At 46.0% G+C, this 18,191-nt stretch overlaps 1 protein-coding gene across 1 annotated transcript in view; it reads left to right on the top strand.

The window, feature by feature from the left end:
* The window catches only part of LOC129146206 (zinc finger protein 883-like), a 63,463-nt gene that overhangs the window by 530 nt on the left and 44,742 nt on the right, over positions 1-18,191 (top strand). Inside the window, 3 exon segments of the mRNA XM_054697772.1 lie at positions 259-628; positions 712-850; positions 853-1,176. Of these exon segments, the coding sequence (XP_054553747.1) occupies positions 259-628; positions 712-850; positions 853-1,176 (833 nt within the window).

Genomic DNA, 18,191 nt, shown 5'->3' with positions numbered 1-18,191 from the left:
AGAAACCCTTTGAATGTGAGGCGTGCAGGAAAGTGTTCTCCCTTAAGTCAGTTCTTGTTCTACATGAGAGGACTCACACTGGAGAGAAATGCTATGAATGTGAAGGGTGTGGGAAAGCTTTTTCCAGGAAGTCTCACCTTACTGAGCATCAGAGAATTCACACTGGAGAGAAGCTTTACGAATGTCAAGAGTGTAGGAAGACTTTCCTGGAAATCATCCTCAGTAACATCAGAGAATTCACTGGAGAGAAACCTGTGATTGTGAAGGGTGTGGGAAAGCTTTTTCTCGTAAGGCACACCTTATTAGACATCAGAGAATTCACACTGGAGAGAAACTCTATGAATGGGAAGGGTGTGGGAAAGCTTTTTCCAGTAAGTATTACCTCAGTGAGCATCAGAGAATTCACAGTGGAGAGAAGCCTTATGAATGTCAAGAGTGTAGTAAGACTTTCCAATGGAAATCATCCCTCAGTCTCCATCAGAGAAGTCACACTGGAGAGAAACCCTATGAATGTGAAGGGTGTGGGAAAGCTTTTTCCAGTAAGTGTTACCTCAGTGAGCATCAGAGAATTCACACTGGAGAGAAACCCTATGATTGTGAAGGGTGTGGGAAAGCTTTTTCCTGTAAAGTCAACCTCATTAGACATCAGAGAAGTCACACTGGAGAGAACCCTTTGTTTGTGAAGTGTGTGGGAAAGCTATTTCTAGTAAGCCACACCTCATTAGACATCAGAGAATTCATAGTGGAGAGAAATCCTATGAGTGTCAAGAACGCGGGAAGGCTTTCCGCCAGAAATCATCCCTCAGTCTCCATCAGAGAATTCACACTGGAGAGAAACCCTATGATTGTGAAGGGTGGGGAAAGCTTTTTCTAGTAAGGCACACCTTATTAGACATCAGAGAATTCACACTGGAGAGAAACCCTATGAATGTGAAGGGTGTGGGAAAGCTTTTTCCTGTAAGTCAAACCTCATTAGACATCAGAAAAGTCACACTGGAGAGAAACCCTTTGTTTGTGAAGTGTGTGGGAAAGCTTTTTCTAGTAAGCCACACCTCATTAGACATCAGAGAATTCATAGTGGAGAGAAATCCTATGAGTGTCAAGAATGTGGGAAGGCTTTCCGCCAGAAATCGTCCCTCAGTAAACATCAGAGAAGTCACAGTGGAGAGAAGCCTTGTGAGTGTCAAGAGCATGGGAAAACTTTTTCAGTAAGCATGCTCTCACTGGACATCAGAGATGTCACTGGACAAAATCCCTATGATTGTGAAGAGTGGGAAAACTTTTCAGGAAGTCAGCCCTCACTAGGCATGACAAACTCCACACTGGAGGGAAATGCTATGAATGTCAAGAGTGGACAGGCAGGCCTCCCCTGGTGGTGCAGGTGGTTGAGCACAGCGCTATGACGCTGTCCGTGGCCTTTGCGGTGGGAGTTTGATTCCCTGGCCTGCCAGGAGCAGCCCCATGGAGTGGCAGAACTCTCCTTTCTGGCCCGCTGCATGTATTTCAGCAGTGTATTTTGGTCAGTCTGCCTGTTCTGTTCCCCGCTCTGTCTCTGGTGCATCCTCTCACCCTCCCACACATCTGGCCTGTACCCTGGTTCTTGTATGCTTGAATAAATAAAAATCTTTTAAAAAGTATTCAAACTTTTGAGCTCAAACCACATCATGCAGCTGAGAGCAATGGGAACTGACATACAGTTTCAATCTTAATTGCGTGGAGTTACCTGGTTCACTCTGTTCTCCCAAGTTCATGCAGTGATGATGTCGCTGTTCCTGTGCTGTTGCTTCTAGTATCCTCTTAAGTTCCTGAGTGATGCTATGCCTGTCCACAGCAGCTGTCTGTCTACATGGCACACTGCATGTTGTGTGGGTAGGTGATCTCTCTGGGTTTTCTAACTTAGTCGTCACGTTCTGTCCAGTACTCTAAGTCTCTGTGGTGCCCCCCGATACTGGAATTGCTCACCACCAAAATGACCTCTAGAAGGAAAAGTTGAACTGTGTGCTCTCGGCTATAGGTTGAGGGCTGCAGGTGTCTTTACCTACCTTTCATGATGAAGGTTTTTCGGGGCCTCCCTGGTGGCCTCGTGGTTAAGTCTCAGTGCTATTGCCTGCTCTGGCCAGGGGTTCAGCCCTAGCTAGGGAGCCACCCCACATATGGCCGCAGCAGGCCTCTCCTGTGTCACCCGCTGCTCCCGTTAGCCAGGTATTTCAGTGGTTCTGCCTGTTTGTCACCACACTCAGTATCTGATGAATCCTCTCACCCCCGAACCTCTGGTCTACACCCAGTTCTACACAAACTAAGGAATTTTGTTGGAAGATTTAATTCTGCATACAAGTCTGGGGTTCAAGCCGGAGGTATGAGGGGGTGAGAGGATTCTCCACAGAAAGAGTGGGGTGCACAACAGGCGGATCTACTGAAATCAACTGCTGAGGGGGGCAGTGGGGACACAGGAGAGGTCTACTGTGCCCGTGGGTCACCTCCCTGGCCAGGGATTGAACTCGTGTCTGCAGTACTGAGAACAGCTCATAGTGCTGAGACTTCACCCCTGCACCAACAGAGGCCCCTGAAATTAAAAAAAAAAAAAAGGATTCTTGCCTGTTAATTTTTTTTTTATTAAATTGTTGTTCATCTTTGTGCAATATTGGATTGCTCCCCTTCTGTATAATTCTTGCAAATGTCCTGTCCGCACCGCCCCTGTGACCCATCCACAGGCCTGGTGCTCCTCCTCCCTTCCTGGCCCCTCTTCTGCCCCATCCCCTGCTGGTGTCTCAGCTCTGACATCTGCCTGCTAGTTTTGTCTTTTTCCTCTGACACTTTCTTTGTTTCCCTGTATTCCTCCTTGAGGTGATGATGTAATCCAGGTCTTTTTCCTTCACTCTTTGTTCAATTTTAGTATATGTGCTGCCGAAGCGAGCACCCTTCACTCTTTGTTCAGAACATAATTCCTTCTGCCATTGCTGGCCGTGTCCTGAATATGGTCTTTGTCTGAGTCAGTTCATACCTTGGGGTGAGTGGTCGGTGTGGAAGATGGTGGCCGAGGAAGTCCTTGATGTAACTCTCGCTACCACTTCCCCCTCAGGGGCCCCGGGCACCTTCTGGTGTGTTTCTTTGGCTCCGTGGTGATGCCGAGTGGAGAGTTTGAGCAGCAGGCCCGGAGTCTGAGGCCTCGGGTGTGCTCTTCCTCATTTCTTGTCTTTGGTGCGAAAGTATTTCCAAGTGGAGCCCAGAGTTCCAGAAGAGCCAGACATTTACTCACAGGAGAAAGGACAAGAAAGCTCCCTGAGCAGAACCGTCCCGAGGGGTGGCCGCTGGGGCCAAGAAGCAGGGGCTCCCATGGCTGTGGTGGTCAGGGAGCTGGTGCTGGTCGTGGGGGTCTCTGCGGTGTGTCTCTTGCTGAGGGGCTTGGCCTGAGTCATCTCCCGATGCTCTGAGGCCCGCTGAGTTTGCCCCCGTTACTTGCCTGCGCGTCCATGCCGAGCCTTGGTCTGTGGATTTGCAGTCGTGCCCTGTGTCGGCTCTGCAGCGTTCTCTCTGAAGGGCTGGGCTCGGGGCCCATCCATCGGGGATTGTTTCTCAGGTCATGGATTTGGGACTTGGGTGCCCACTCCTCCCTGTCCGTGCCCTCTACGCAGCTTCCTCAGTCAGGAACATCTCTACGGCCAGAGCCCCCGTCCTGTGTTTCCAGATCGGTGACTGATGGGGTGTCTGTCTCCTGAGAGCATCCTCCCTGATTCAGGGGGAGGTACATTGGTCCCTTCAAACTCCACCTGTAGTGTTGGGGCCATGGGCCATATTCCTCAACGCGCCATGGGAGGTCGCTGAGGTTTTCACCCCTAGGCCGCAGGCCGCTTTCCACGATGCTGCAGGCTCCCAGGTGTCCTTGAGCGCCCATTAAAGATGGCATCGGGCCCCTCAGCCTTCACCTCAGACCTAGTCCAAAGAGGCCTGCAGGGTTTGCTAAGACAATGCTCCTCTGCTAGTGCACGTTCCCTGGAAGTGTCTTTGCTGTGACGTGACTCATGTGGGCTGTTGCAGCAAGGGTCACTCTCTGCTCTGAAGGTGAGGGGTTCAGGGGACTCATGTCACGTCCCCCTACAGGTGTGTTGGGGCGTCCAGGGGTGTGGCAGGTGAGGCTTCTGTGGATGGGTGGGCGGCTCAGGTGGGTGGTGATGCTGTCGGCGGAGGCCCAGGAGAGGCCTCCACCATGCTCCGTGGGGACCTTGCCCAGCTCAGCCGCATCCTGGGGTCAGGACACACAGGATCAGCACAACCCAGAGACACTGTCCACGCTCCAGCGGTGAGGACACTACAGGAGCCCTGATTTCCAGGGGCAGGGAGTGGACCAGGGCGGGGGAGCACTCCCCAGAGACGAGTGGGGAGCAGAACAGGCATATCCATTGAAATCCACTGCTGAGGGGAGCCGCGGGGAGACAGGAGAGGTGCTGCGCCCTGTGGGTCAGCTCCCTGGCTGGGGATGGAGCTCTTGCTGCAGTGGCTGTGGACAGCTTCACGGTCTGAGGCCGATGGAGCAGAGAGGCTATGGGTCCATTCTTGTGTGGGGCGCTTATCCTTCGGATATGGGGACAAGAGGTGTGTGCTACTTGCAGGTCTGTGCCATCTCCCTTGGTCGCCCCCAACCCTAAGTTCATCCCCTGGATGAAAGGGAGTGTACCCATAAGATACCGAGGTGGATGGCCGGTCTTGGGCTGCGAGGTTCTCTTTCTCTGGAGAAGCAGAACTGCTTGTGAACATGTTGGTCTTGGTAATGTAGCCAGGCTAGAAGACAAAGAATAGTTTGACTTTTAACCCTTTGCACTCTGAACCATTCTGGACATTGGCTACCAGCTACTCGACGCTACTTTGCAGCATAAATGTGCATTTACAGACCCTCATATTATTTAGTGTAATTTTGGAACCAAGTAACGTATTATAATGATATTGGACATACATGAATTGGGTGACATCGAGGAATGTATATTTGCAAAAAAAACAATATTTTATTGTTTATAATTTTGTACAGTATGATAAGTTTTGTAACACTCCCCAATATGCATTGCAGGCTGATTAGTGGAGCTCATCTTTACTACTACTTGTGTCATGAGACTCATTCGTGGTTGGACGCTTTGCCGTTGTTCTAATAAAAATATGAATAAATGCATGGGTTTAAAATTTCTAATTGTTATTACTAACTGACAAGATGATATTTACCAAAATAGCTTTCACCAAACAATTTATTCACTAAGAAAAGAATCACTTTTCCGATTTTCTCCTCATTAGATCTATGTGCACTGCTCGAAGCTTCGAACCAAAATGGGCTCAACTTTGAAAATGTTTTCCTCCAGATGTAGACTTGTTTATTTGTAATTATATATCTCACTATACAGTATGCGCTGTGTTCGAAAACCGACCTTTCTTCTACAAACTCCCCTTATAGCTCTTTTCAAGTGGCGTTGAGAAGTGCTCGGACCGTCGTGAGCATGCATCTCACGTTCTCGTCCAACACAAAACCCGCTGACATTTCTTGTATATATCTTAGTAATTTTATGATATTTTGATTTAATTTCTTGTGCCATTTCAAGATAAAACTTCAGGGAAACATGCATGTCTGAAAAGGTTGCATTGAAATAACCTCAATTCCCCATAATCACTAATAAATTGCAATGTCCCCTGAGAGGGGACAGCGGAGTGCAAAGGTTTAAGCAATGAGCGGAAAGAACACAGGTCTATTTTGGGGATGTATGTAAGCCTTTGGGACACCCTGGTTTCAGAAATAAGAGTTACACGACAGAGTGAGTGTATGTAGTTCCACCAAACTCTGCATTGAAAAACATATGTCTTCCTAAGTACAAATAATGCACTGGAAGGGGAAATTAACAAAGCCATTCCACCTACAATTGCACACGCAAAAAAATTAACTGGGAATAAATTTAACAGAGGAGGGGAAAGACTTTTACAAGGAAAACTATCAAACATTGTGGGAAAAAAATGATAGAAAGCGTAGAGAAATGGAAAGAGAGACCCAGCTTATGTGTTGGAAGAATCAACATTGTCCAAAGGGCCATCCAACCCAAAGCCACTTCTAGATTCACTGCAACCCCAATAAATATCCCAATGGCATTCTTCAGAGGAATAGAACAAAGATTACTGAGGTTCATATGGAAACACAACAGACCCCAAATAACCAAAGCTTTCCTGATTAAAAGCGGGGAGAAAGGAAGGAGTCACACTTCTGATCTCAAACTAAAGGTAAGGGGCCTCCCGGGTGGCCCAGGGGTTAAACACAGTGCTCTCAAACTACTGCCAGCCACTGTGCATGAGTTGGATCCCCAGCCAGCCAGGGAGCTGACTGACATGTGCCTCAGACCTCTCCTGACTGGCCTGCTGCGCCCCTCAGCAGTGTATTTTGTCAGTCGGCCTGCTCTGTTCCCTGCTCTCTCTCTGGTGAATCCTCTCAACCCCGGCATCTACGGCCTATACCCCTGTTTTTGTGTGCATAAATAAATAAATATTAAATATTCATTAAATGAGTATTTTGGAAAGCCAAATAATTGAGCTGGAGTTACCTTACCAAATTCTTAGTTATAAATTAATCTGACTTGTGATATCATTTTGAAGAATACTAATAATAAATATGTGTAGATTCATGAAACAAATCTGTAAAAACTTGGATGTGTGGAAGATTATGTGGAACATCCTGAGAGACAGAAAACACATCCCGAGAGCAGGCCAGGATGAGCTGCTCACCTTTTCACAAGCAGGGATGAGCATCAAGCAGTCTCGGGCGGGGAGAGGCGGCATTGTTTCCAGCTCGTGTCATGAGACTCTCGTGGGCTGGGCTGCGGGGACCTACATGTCGGCCAAGGTGAGGTGAAGTGTGGACTCTCAGTCCTGAGGAGAGAGTGAGCGGGGCGTCCTCCTGCGGAGAGCTGGGGTGGAGGATGTGGACACCGCTCGGGGCACCGTCTCGCCGTGACTCTGTGCACCCTGCTCTGTGGCCTTTCGGGGTGAGCTGAGGAAACTGTGTGAAGGACACGTGAAGTCTGTGAAAAGGCCCCCGGCGCTCGCTGCGGTCACTGCTGAGTAGCCCAGGAATGTTTTCCCTCTGTGGCGAGCCCTGTGCCGGCTCCGGCGGCTCCCCGCCCTCCAGAGACGCTGTTGGGGAAGCCGGAACCGCCACCTCCCCGAGCCTGAGTCCTGAACTCACGGGGGGGGGGGAGATTCCCAGGGCGGGGTGGAGTCGGGGTGCGGAGGCTGCCCAGACCCGGTGGTGCCAGGAGGCGGCCCTCGGCGGGTGGATTCCTCCATCGGGTCCGACCGTCCTCAAGGCGCTCGCAGGGGATTCTCTCCACAGCGCCTGTGGGGTGACGAGAAGCCAGGGGCGGCGGTGGGCGGGGGACCAGCACCTGCCTGGGAAGAGGTGGCCCTGGCACTATAGCCCGTGGGGGCTCGCGCTGTCGTGGGGCGCTCCGTGGGGGACGGACCAGCCTGGGTCCCCGGCTGGATGACCCTCTCGCGCCCCAGGGACCCGCGTGTCCTCCCCGCGCCGCGACGGTCTCGGCGCCTCCAAAGCGTCAGCCCATCCCGGGCATGTCCTCCCCCCGCACCGGGGTCCGAGCTGGCCGCGCCTCCTCCGGGTTCTCAGTCCTCCCTCGACTCTCCCGGGGCGCTGCTCCTTTGGCGCCACTGGACACGGGGTGTCCCCAGGGGTCGTGCGGGCGGCAGTCCTCAGAGTGTGGAGAGACGAGTGCATGCGGGGGTGGTTCTGTGTCTGTCACCTCCTTCTTCTCGGGGGGGCGTGACGTTGAAATTGGGTATTTAAAAAGTCCTATTGTTGGGGGGGGGACCGCAAAGCCCCCAGAATATCCGCTCTAGAAAGGGTCTGCCATCTGCATCAAGAAAAAGCATAAAAAGGGGCCTTCCCGGTGGCGCAGTGGTTGAGCGCTGGGATGCGAAGCTGCCCGCGGCCTCTGCAGCGCTGGTTCGATCCCCGGCTGCTCCCCGGCCACCTGGTGAGGGTCCCGCATGGCGCGCAGACCTCTCCTGCCGCCCTCTGCTCCCCTCAGCAGTGTGCTTCGGTCCCTCTGCCTGCTCTGCTCCCTGCTCTGGCTCTGGTGAATTCTCTCATCCGCCCGCGCTTCTGACTGACCCAGTGCATGTATAAATAAATGAATAAATCTTAAAAAAAAAAAAAAACGAATGAAATTCTGAGACCTGGATGGATTTTGAAAGTCTTATGCTAAGTCAAAGAATCAAGACACAGAACATAACTTCTTACAAGATTCCATTAATTCCAAAAACCTGATGAGGGGTATCTACAGAGAGAGAGAGTAGATTGGATTTTGCCAAGCCCAAGGGTTGGTGCAAAAGGGAAGTATCTGCTAATGGTCTAGGGTTAATTTGGGGGTGATGAAAATGTTCCAAATTTTATTTTGGTGATGTTTGCACAACTGTGAAGTTATCATTTATTTGTATGCTCTAATGGGTGACTTTTATGGTATTTGGATTATATCTTTAAAAACTCTTAAGAAAAGTAATGACTACCACCATTAGGTTATGGTAAAGCAGCAGTACTATGTAGTGATTTTAAACTTCAAATGAACAAAATTGCTGTAATGTCTGAATGTTTATGTGCTGTTGCTCATTTTGTTCTTCACTTAGGAAACATCCTTCAGGCTACATCATAAAATTTACTAAGAAGCACCCTTTGATTGCTATTATTTCTGTTGCTGAAGTGTCAGGGAATGGAGAGAGAAGAAGTTTTTTTTGCCTAGACCAAAGTCACACTGTGTATGATCTGTGTGCACCTCCACGTTTGCTATCTGGGGTGAACCCACCACCACTGCCTTTCTTCAGGCCACTGTATTTTCAGCTCCCCTGGGTGGGCTTGCTTGCTTCATGACACAGAATCCTCTTGTGATGGCTTCCTGGAACGACTGCCTTTTTGGCAATGAAACACCATGACATATTTGCAAGCAGTGACTGAGGGGCTTAGACTTCAGCATGTCTGTTCATGACATGTTTCGCTTGTGCAACACCTTTCTATTGTTCCTCGTGGGTTTGCTTGTATTTCTTTTATTTGCCTATCATATCCTCTTTTTGTTTGTGTTAATATTAGTGCAAATTTCAGTTCCATGACAAGTATTCATTTGCAGTAAGTTCTCTGTTCTCTGAATTCTTTTCTTTTAAAGATTTATTTATTTATGTATACAAGAGCTGGGGTACAGGCCAGAGGCACAGGGGAACAGAAGAGGCAGATCGACTGAAATACACTGCTGAGGGGAGCAGTGGGCGAAACAGGAGAGGTCTGCTGCACCATGTCAGTTGCTCCCTGGCTGTCTGGCAATGGAACTTGGGCTGCACATGCTGTGGACAGCTTCTTAGTGTGGTGCTAAACCCCTTGCACCGCCAGGGAGGCCCTGTTCTCTGAATTCTTATCATGTGCATTAAGTGTTTCACTTCCATCACGCAGACCACAAACTACCCAGCACATGTTAGCTTTGTTGAACATATACTATGTGCTAGGAACTGCACTAAAAGCTTCCTGTTTTTTCAGTGTATTTAAACATGTAAATTAATCTTGTTTACTTTATTAATAGGCACAACCATTCAGTGAACTTCCATTCTTTTCTGATTGAGTATTTATCTAAATGTCACACAAATTCTATTACAGAAAACATAGGGCTTGATAAATACTGGTGAATTACTTATTATTTTCTTGTTTCTATTTTTTTGTCTTTAATTAAACTATTGAAGAAAACTTAATGAATGTGGTAAAAGTATGTTTTGTTCACTCACTGCCACGCCATGTCTTAGTAAATTTCAATTATTTTGTAATTTTTAAATTAATAGACTTTATTTTATGAGTTAATGTTTGGAGAAAAATTGGGTGGAAATCACAGAGTTCCCATACATCCCCTCAACCTCCCAAAAACAGTGTTCCTTCTTACTAATATCTTGCATTGCTGTGGTTCAGCTGTTACAATTGATGAGTCATTATTGATACATTATCTTTAAGGTCCATATTTTACATTAGATTTCACTCTTTCTGTTGTTTATTTTATATCATTTGATAAAGGAATAACTTACAAAATAACTTACACACACATATATGTTTTCAAGGCACAAGTATATGTATATATGTGTGTGATAACTTAATTTTTTTTTGACCACTGAGCTATATAGCTCATTGTCTGAATATACTACAGCTTATCAGTTCATCTGTTAAAGACTATCTTGGTTGCTTACAAGTTTTAGAAATTATGAATAGAGCCTGTACAAACATTTCTATGCAGGTTTTTCTGTAGGACTACTTTTAAAAATTTACTTGAATAAATACCAGTGAGGACAATTTATGGATCATATAGTAAGAGTATGTTTAGTTTTGTAAGAACAAAGCAGTTTGTTTAGATACAATTTCAAACCATCTTCCCAAGTGGTTGTGCCATTTTGCAATTCCATCAAAATGAGGAGTTTCTGTTGCTACCCATCCTCATGAGAACTTGGGGTTGTTGTGCTTGGGATTTTAGTCATTTTAATAGGTATGTGGTGATATTACAATTATCTTAATTTTAAATTATCTGGCATATTGTATTTAAAATCTTTCTATGCACCTGTTTATCATGTGGATACTATGGTGAAGTGTCTGTTCAGATCATTCATATATTTGGTAATTGGGTTGTATTTTTAAAAAATATTTATTTAATTTATTTATCCATGAAACATCTGAGGTACAGGCCAGAGGTGTGGGGGGTGAGAAGATTCACCAGAGACAGAGTGGGGAGCAGAACAGGTGGATTGACTGAAATACACTGCTGAGGGGAACAGCTGGCGAGACAGAAGAGGTCTGTGCTACACATGGCTAGCTCCCTGGCCAGGGATCCAACTCAGGCTGCAGTGTTGATTGCACTGAGGCTTAACCTAGGCCACCAGGGAAACCCTAGGTTGCATGTTTTCCTATTGATTCTTTTTTAATAAGAATATTTTGTATTTATACTACTGTTTAATCATTTATTAATTCCAGGAGATTTTTGTGGATTTTTTGAGATTTTCTACATTGAAAATAATGGCATCTGGGCACAAGTACAGTTTTATTTTTCTTTTATCAGTCTACATTATCTTTTACTTTCTTCTTGTTTATTTCATTATCTAGAATATTCCAGTACAATATTGAATAGAATTGATGATAAGGGACAGCTTTAATTTGTTCCCAGTTTTATTTTTTATTTTTAAAGAATAATTTTTGCACACAAGCACTGGGGTGTAGACCAAGGGTGTGGGGGGTGAGAAGATTCACCAGAGACAGAGTGGGGAGCAGAACAGTCCGACTGACTGAAACACACTGCTGAGGGGAGCAGCGGGGAGACAGGAGAGGTTTTCTGCACCATGCAGGTAGCTACCTGGCCGGGGATTGAACTCATGCAGCAGTTGCTGGCAACAGCTTACACCTTTCTCTTTAACCCCTGCACCATAATGGAGGTCCTGTTCCTAATTTTAAGTGGCATCCAGTTTCTTGTCATTTAGTATGATTTTAGTTTTAGATTTTGTAGAAATTTTATAGCTAGTCAAGGAAGTTGCCTTATACTTCTAGCTTATCATGTGAATTATTCTTGCTTTCCTTGTCATTCAAAAGCTAGTCTAAGCTCATTCTTTCATGATTCTATATAGATCAAAGTTCCATTAATACCCAAAAATTTAGGACTTAATAATTTCTAGTGAGACAGTTAATCTATAATCTTATTATCTGCATTTATTTTGCTCTGGATTAAGTGCTGAAGAAAATTATCTAATTTATTATATAAATGTTTTCTGTTTACCTATTGCCACATCTCTGTGAATTTCAGTAATAGTTTATTTTCTTATTTTTCTTATTTTTCTTATTTTCTTATTTTTCTTAAATTTCAAAGTTAGAATTTTCCAAGGAACACTAATTCTTTGAGATGTGTAACCAGTTAATACTGAATGCCCTCATCCTATTTTGAAAGACTGTTATCATACTAAGTCTCCAAGCAACACTGTAGCAAAGAATCCTAAATAAGTTTGCCAAATACATCTAACTGCAAAGCTTATTTTTCACTTTCCAACCACTAACTTTCCACCAATTTAGTGATCCAGAATCTGCACCTCAAGGACTATGTATAAGGCCAGGAAACAAATGAGACAGATTTGTTTTCTTTCTATACTGTATAAAATACTTCACAGACAGAAGATGACACTACTTGTTTTCACAGTGCATAAGTTGGTTTGTTTCCAAGTCAAGATGAGGTGTATCCCCGGCTGTGATGAGGGGAGACATGAATATTGAACTTGGTGGAATCACTCGGTGGTCACCTTTGTAGACTACCTCCTTAGTCCTCATGAGAGGGACATGCAGACACCCTGACCCGATCCGCTGTGTCACTGAACCCCAACCCCTGCTCCTCTCAGGTCTGCTGTCTTCGTCTGCCAGAGGGACAGTCATTTCCCCACATCTTCGAAACCTAGAAGATATGGTCAGGACAGGAGACCAGACTGACCACAGAGAAGCCTCTTCTCATCAGCCCAGCTGGCAATATGGTGGGACGAGGCTCTGCCGGCTGTGAGGACTATGACTCCCTCAAGTTCCTTGGAGAAGCCATTCAGCAGGGCCCCTCCACCCACCCATCCTCAGGACCTGTGGGCACCTTCGCTCAGGGTCCTCACACCGACCTTGCCCCCACATGCTCTGGCTCTTCAAATGCTCCAAGTCTGAAGAGCTGGATCCCACACCCGATGTACCCTGCAGGATCTGCTGCAGGAAGCAAAAGGCTCTGACTTGAACAGCAACACTGACTGACTCTTTCAAAGAGACATAAAAAGGAACTACGCTGTCAGGGTGACATCTTTTTTCCCTTTAACTCTTGTCAGGGAGTTAACAAGTTTCCTCATAACCTAGTAATTCCCAGTGGAATTTGTATTTAAATTGAAGAAAGCTTTAGAGATCTTTAATGCACAGAGGTTAGCATTGAAGTATTTATGGCAAATTATAATATAAAGTAACAACCTCACTCTGTGGCTGGATAGCTTGGTAACAGGGTTGTAAATGATGAGCTATAAAACTGGTGGGTGACTTAGAGGTCACAGGCCTGCAAAGCATAGCCTCCTAAGATTTCCTGGCAGATTATCTGTACTCTGTCCGCACCACTCCACTGAGGACACTCCCTGGTCTCTGGGAAGCTGTCTGAAGCCCTTCCCATCACTTGGCACAGTTGGGCTGCCTTCCCGAAAGCCCTGACACTGACCCGCATGGTTGGACTCCCTTTCAGCTTGTCCTAACCCTGACCTCCTTATCACAGAGGTTAGTTGACCATAGGAAACCCCCACACCAAGTGAACATTCACCTCAAATTCTAGACAAAGAGTCAGCCTTTCACCTCAGCAATACACCTAACTTTAGGCCCCAGATTTTGGCAACATTCCCCATTTTCAGACCCCTTCAAGTGTTCTTCCTCACTAGTCATTGTGAGTAAAAGAATTTTGGTTGTCATCAAGAAAAAAAGGAGTCAAGTGCACTGAGGGGATGAACCCCGAACCACACACAGAGGATGTGGACAAGCAGAAGCCGAAATCTCAAGTTCATGCTGATTCCACTACAAGGCTTCAGTGGTGCTGGGCCGATCAACAGTGCTCAAGCCTGTGTGTAGTTTGTCTGCTGCACTTCCTCCAGGGCAGATCCCCAAAGGTGCTGACTTATCAAGTCTGGAACACGTGTCCACAGTTCCTCAGCTAGTGCATGCCAGGTAGCACTCAGTGCTTATTATCCTGTGTTGTGTGTCTAAGACAGGAGACCAGACTGACCGCAGACAAGACTCTCTTCTCATCAGAACAGCTGTCCCAACAAGACAGTATTGGCTTCACCTGGGTATTGGCGAGAACGATATCCTCTGCTTAAAATTTTATTTTTTTTCTTTTGTTTTTTATTTTTATTTTTTAAATTAATATTTTATTTTATATAATTCTTACATCATTTTCATATTTGCACAATGTATGCATTATCCTTTTGGTTATATTCCCCATACAATTGCACCCCCTTATTATGACCCTAATCCTTCCTCTCCCCACCACCCCCTTCCCGTAGTATGTCTCTGGCTTATGGTTGCTTGTTGATTTTGATTTTTACTTTGTATTAATTAGTCTTTTCCCTGGTCCCTTATTTAGGTTTTATAAATTCCTGCTATGAGTGAGACCATCCGGTATTTTTCTTTTTCTTTCTGGCTTATTTTGCTGAGCATGATTCCTTCCAGCTCCATCCATGTTGCTGCAAATGGCATGAGTTTATCTTTTTGATTGCTGAGTAATATTCCATGGTGTATATGTACCACATCTCCTTAATCCAGTCATCCATTTTTGGGGCATTTTGGTTGTTTCCATAGCTTAGCTATTGTAAATAGTGCTGCTATAAACATAGGTGTGCAGGTGCTATTTGGAATTAGTGTTTCTGTGTCATTTGGGTAAATACCTCTCCAAAGAGGAAAGACAAATGGCCAACAGGTATATGAAAAAATGTTCAACATCACTTGTAACCAGGGACATGCAAATCAAAACTACCATGAGATACCGCCTGACACCAGTGAGAATGGCACATATTTGAAAAACTAGCAACAACAAATGTTGGCGGGCCTCCCCGGTGGCGCAGCGCTTGAGCGCTGGGTTTCGAAGCTGCCCGCAACCTTTGCGGCGCCGGTTCAATCCCCGGCTGCTCCCTGGTCACCGGAGGAGGGTCCCACATGGCGCACAGACCTCTCCTGCCGCCCGCTGCTCCCCTCAGCAGTGTACTTCGGTCCTTCTGCCTGCTCTGCTCCCCGCTCTGGCTCTGGTGAATTATCTCACCCTCCCGTGCTTCTGACTGTACCCAGTGCATGTATAAACAAAACAAACAAACAAGCAGACAAATAAATAAATGGAACATGCCTCTATTAAAAAAAAAAATGTTGGCGAGGATGTGGAGAAAAGGGAACTCTCCTGCACTGCTGGTGTGAATGCATACTGGTCCAACCACTATGGAGAGCTGAGTGGATATTTCTTGACCTACTAAAGACAGAGCTTCCATAGGATCCAGCAACTCTGCTTCTAGGTATTTACCCAAATGCTTACAATTTTATATGCCTGCTGTGAGGACTATGACTCCCTCGAGTTCCTTTAGAGGCAATTCAGCAGGGCCACCTACACCTACCTATCTGAGATTCCAAAATGAAATCCAGATTTTGCTCATTTCGATTCCCATTTTCCTAGGATCAGAATTTCCTAGAATCATAAAGCTCAGGATTGTAAGGGTAGGGTAAATAATTGCCCTCCCGCCATTAGGATTGATGATGGATCCTTGTGGCCCTGAATGCATGCTTCTTGGCGGGCACCTTGAGTGGGGTGTGGCCATATCGAAGTGGGATTCACCTGGGCTGAGATGGTGCTTATAAGGACGGCGTCACGGGGATGGCGCAGAGCAGACCAAAACTACCAGAAGAGAACGACAAGGAGAAATAGCAGAGAAGCAGAGGCCATGAGAGAAGGCCAGAGAGCCCAGAAAGACTGAAGACTTGCCGGGGGCTGGAAGGCTTGCCAGCCTCCTGGCCCCCCAGCACCCCTGCCTGCTGTGTACCTGGTAAAATGGCAATAAAAGCCTGGAGAGCCACCGAGGGCTTCAGGACTCTCCTTTACTGTCTGTTCCAATCATAGAAAACCCTGCACTGGCCCTTTCTGCCACTATAGTAAGGAAATTTAAATTCCTCCTGATCTGACCATCCTTTACCTGCCAAGTTCACTGTATTACTACAAACAGTGGGACTTGATGTTGTATGTTTCTACTTTTAGTACTTTTAGACACTATAACTCCATTGAAAAAGCCATATTTGCAAACCATGAAGCTATTTATAATACTGAGTACTTACCGAGTACCTACCATGGACTCCACACAATGCAGGTTCACAGTCTGGAATGTTGCAGCAACTTCATTTTAAGCCCAATTGTTTTGCGATCCTATTTTTATGAAGGAATGAACTGATCAGAAAATATATCATCAGTGCTTTGACATGAAATGTCTGCTGATGATTGTTCGAGTCTGCTTAACATTATGAAGTTAGACTGTACTAAAGAGACAGGAGGCATCACATGTGCTCTTGCAGAGTGACAGACAAGGTGTAGCTGCAATTGACAGGCTCTTGGAGAAAACCTGATGCCATCTCTGAGGCCTGAGAGATAGGACAGGTGTTGTGTTTCCAGTTACTTCCAGGGCAGAAGACATGACCCACAGTATCCACTTCTGTTCTCTCAGAGAAGTGTTTAGAGCAGAGGATACTCAGTCATCTTGAGGGACAGGTTAAAGATGGATAGATTACAGGATGAGCAGACAACATATGAGTCTAATTTTCTTACAGCAGAGTCTCACTTATTTTTTACAACATCAAATTTGTCTCTTAAATGTTAAGGAATGAAATTTCTGTTCTTAATTTATAAAGGGAGAGGGGACTATGGCTGCTGTAAAAGTGCTCTCCGTGGAGAAAGTGATTCTATCACCTGAGAACTGGATCTCCAGCTCAGTTTGCCTCCTTTGTCATTCACACTAATTCCATAAAACTGCAATCCAGAATTTTCAGTGTCCGCTGTTGTCACTTTCACAAACATCTTGTTCAGCATAATTTGAGAAAAAGAGAAGACTATGTGGACTGTGCACGACATATTTATGGCCCCAGCCTCAACTGTGAGAAAAGGCTTCTACGTTGCCTAAAGCTGTCTCCCCAGCTCCCTGAAGGCTTCCCCAAGTTTCCTCTCCATCTCTTCCCCTCTCCTGGCGGACATCCTTCTTCACTACGAGAATGGACTCCTCTCGTGGGGAACGTCCCAGGCGCCCACACTGTGTGTCTAGCCAGAGCCTTTCCTGTCTTGCCCCTGCCCTGCCTGTTTCAGTGACATGCTCCTGTTACCTTGTCTCTTCCTTCCCACTGGCATGGGACTTGACTCACCTTTTTCTTAAAAAAGAATTCTGCCTCAGTCATAAATCATTTTACTTTCATTCCCATGACTCATGGTAACGGGTCCTGGAAGTGTCACCAGCTCCCAGTCACCCCTCAGGATGGGGCATCCCCTGCACCGGCTCCATCCATGCTGTGCTGGCCCTATCAGCTTCTTCAGGTCTGACAGAGATTGGTTTTCAACCCAGATCTCCACCAGAAGGCAGCGTAGTTCACCTCCTCCTTGTTTTCTTGGTTACCTCGACACCACATTACCTTGTTTCTCACAACATATTTCTGCCTCCTTCAAACCTCTGCAGAGTATCTGCTTGCTGTTGTGAGTATTCCTAGGGTTCTAGCTTATGATTTTGTCTTTCTTAATTTTCGTTCTTTGAGGCGAGCTAGTTAGTCTGATGCCTTCATTGATACATTGACAACCAAATTCTATCATTCCAGTCCAATTCCTTGTCTATGTTTTAAGCTTGTGTTCCAAACTTGTACTGGATTCTGAAAAGGGTATATACAGGTACTCAAAGCAGCATTCCAACATGGATTGTTCATTTCTTTCATGTGCTACAAAATCAAAACTAAGGAAAGACTGGACTTTCTCTCCAGATTTCTCTCTCTCCTAAGGAAACACTACATCATCATATCTGCCTTTCTCCTTGCCCAGTCCAGTGTTCAGAATCATTTATTCTCCTGGATGGTCCCATGGGAGTAAAATGCTTCCATCATGCCATGCTTTTTCTAAAATGTGGCAAAGAGCAGGTACGTCCTGAATATGGGTCCTCTTCAAAACAGTGGAGGGGAATTTCACTTAAGAAAAGAAATAGCCATACCAGCTGTAATTAGGTTTGCATAGGCATGTTAGTCTTGATATGCTGTGCTATGTTTGATAAGGCCCCGAATCACTGGTATGACAAAGGAATTTATTTCTCACGAAGCAAAGTTCAAGGGACTTGGGGTGGCCGTTTTTCCCCTTGTAGTTCTGTCAGCTGGCACAGGGAATCTAGGGTGGGCCTCATCACAGAAGAGTAGGAGAAAGCTAGAGGACCGGGTGGAATATGTTTTAGGTCTACCATGTAGTGGTTTATACCACACGTGGCTACAACCCCTGTGAACCAAGCAGCGCTGTGACCCCACTGATCACTACGGAGGCTGGAGGTGAGCATTTGGTTGTGCCAACAGTCTCTGTCCTGGCAAGGAATGTCTGGTTTAAAATATCAGATTAGGG

This window comes from Talpa occidentalis, unplaced genomic scaffold (assembly GCF_014898055.3).
Source record: "Talpa occidentalis isolate TD23 unplaced genomic scaffold, MPIMG_talOcc4v2.1 talOcc4.18, whole genome shotgun sequence".
In the NCBI taxonomy this organism is placed as follows: Eukaryota; Metazoa; Chordata; class Mammalia; order Eulipotyphla; family Talpidae; genus Talpa; species Talpa occidentalis.
The sequence above is the reverse complement of the archived record's forward strand: the minus strand, read 5'-3'. Positions and strand labels throughout refer to the sequence as shown.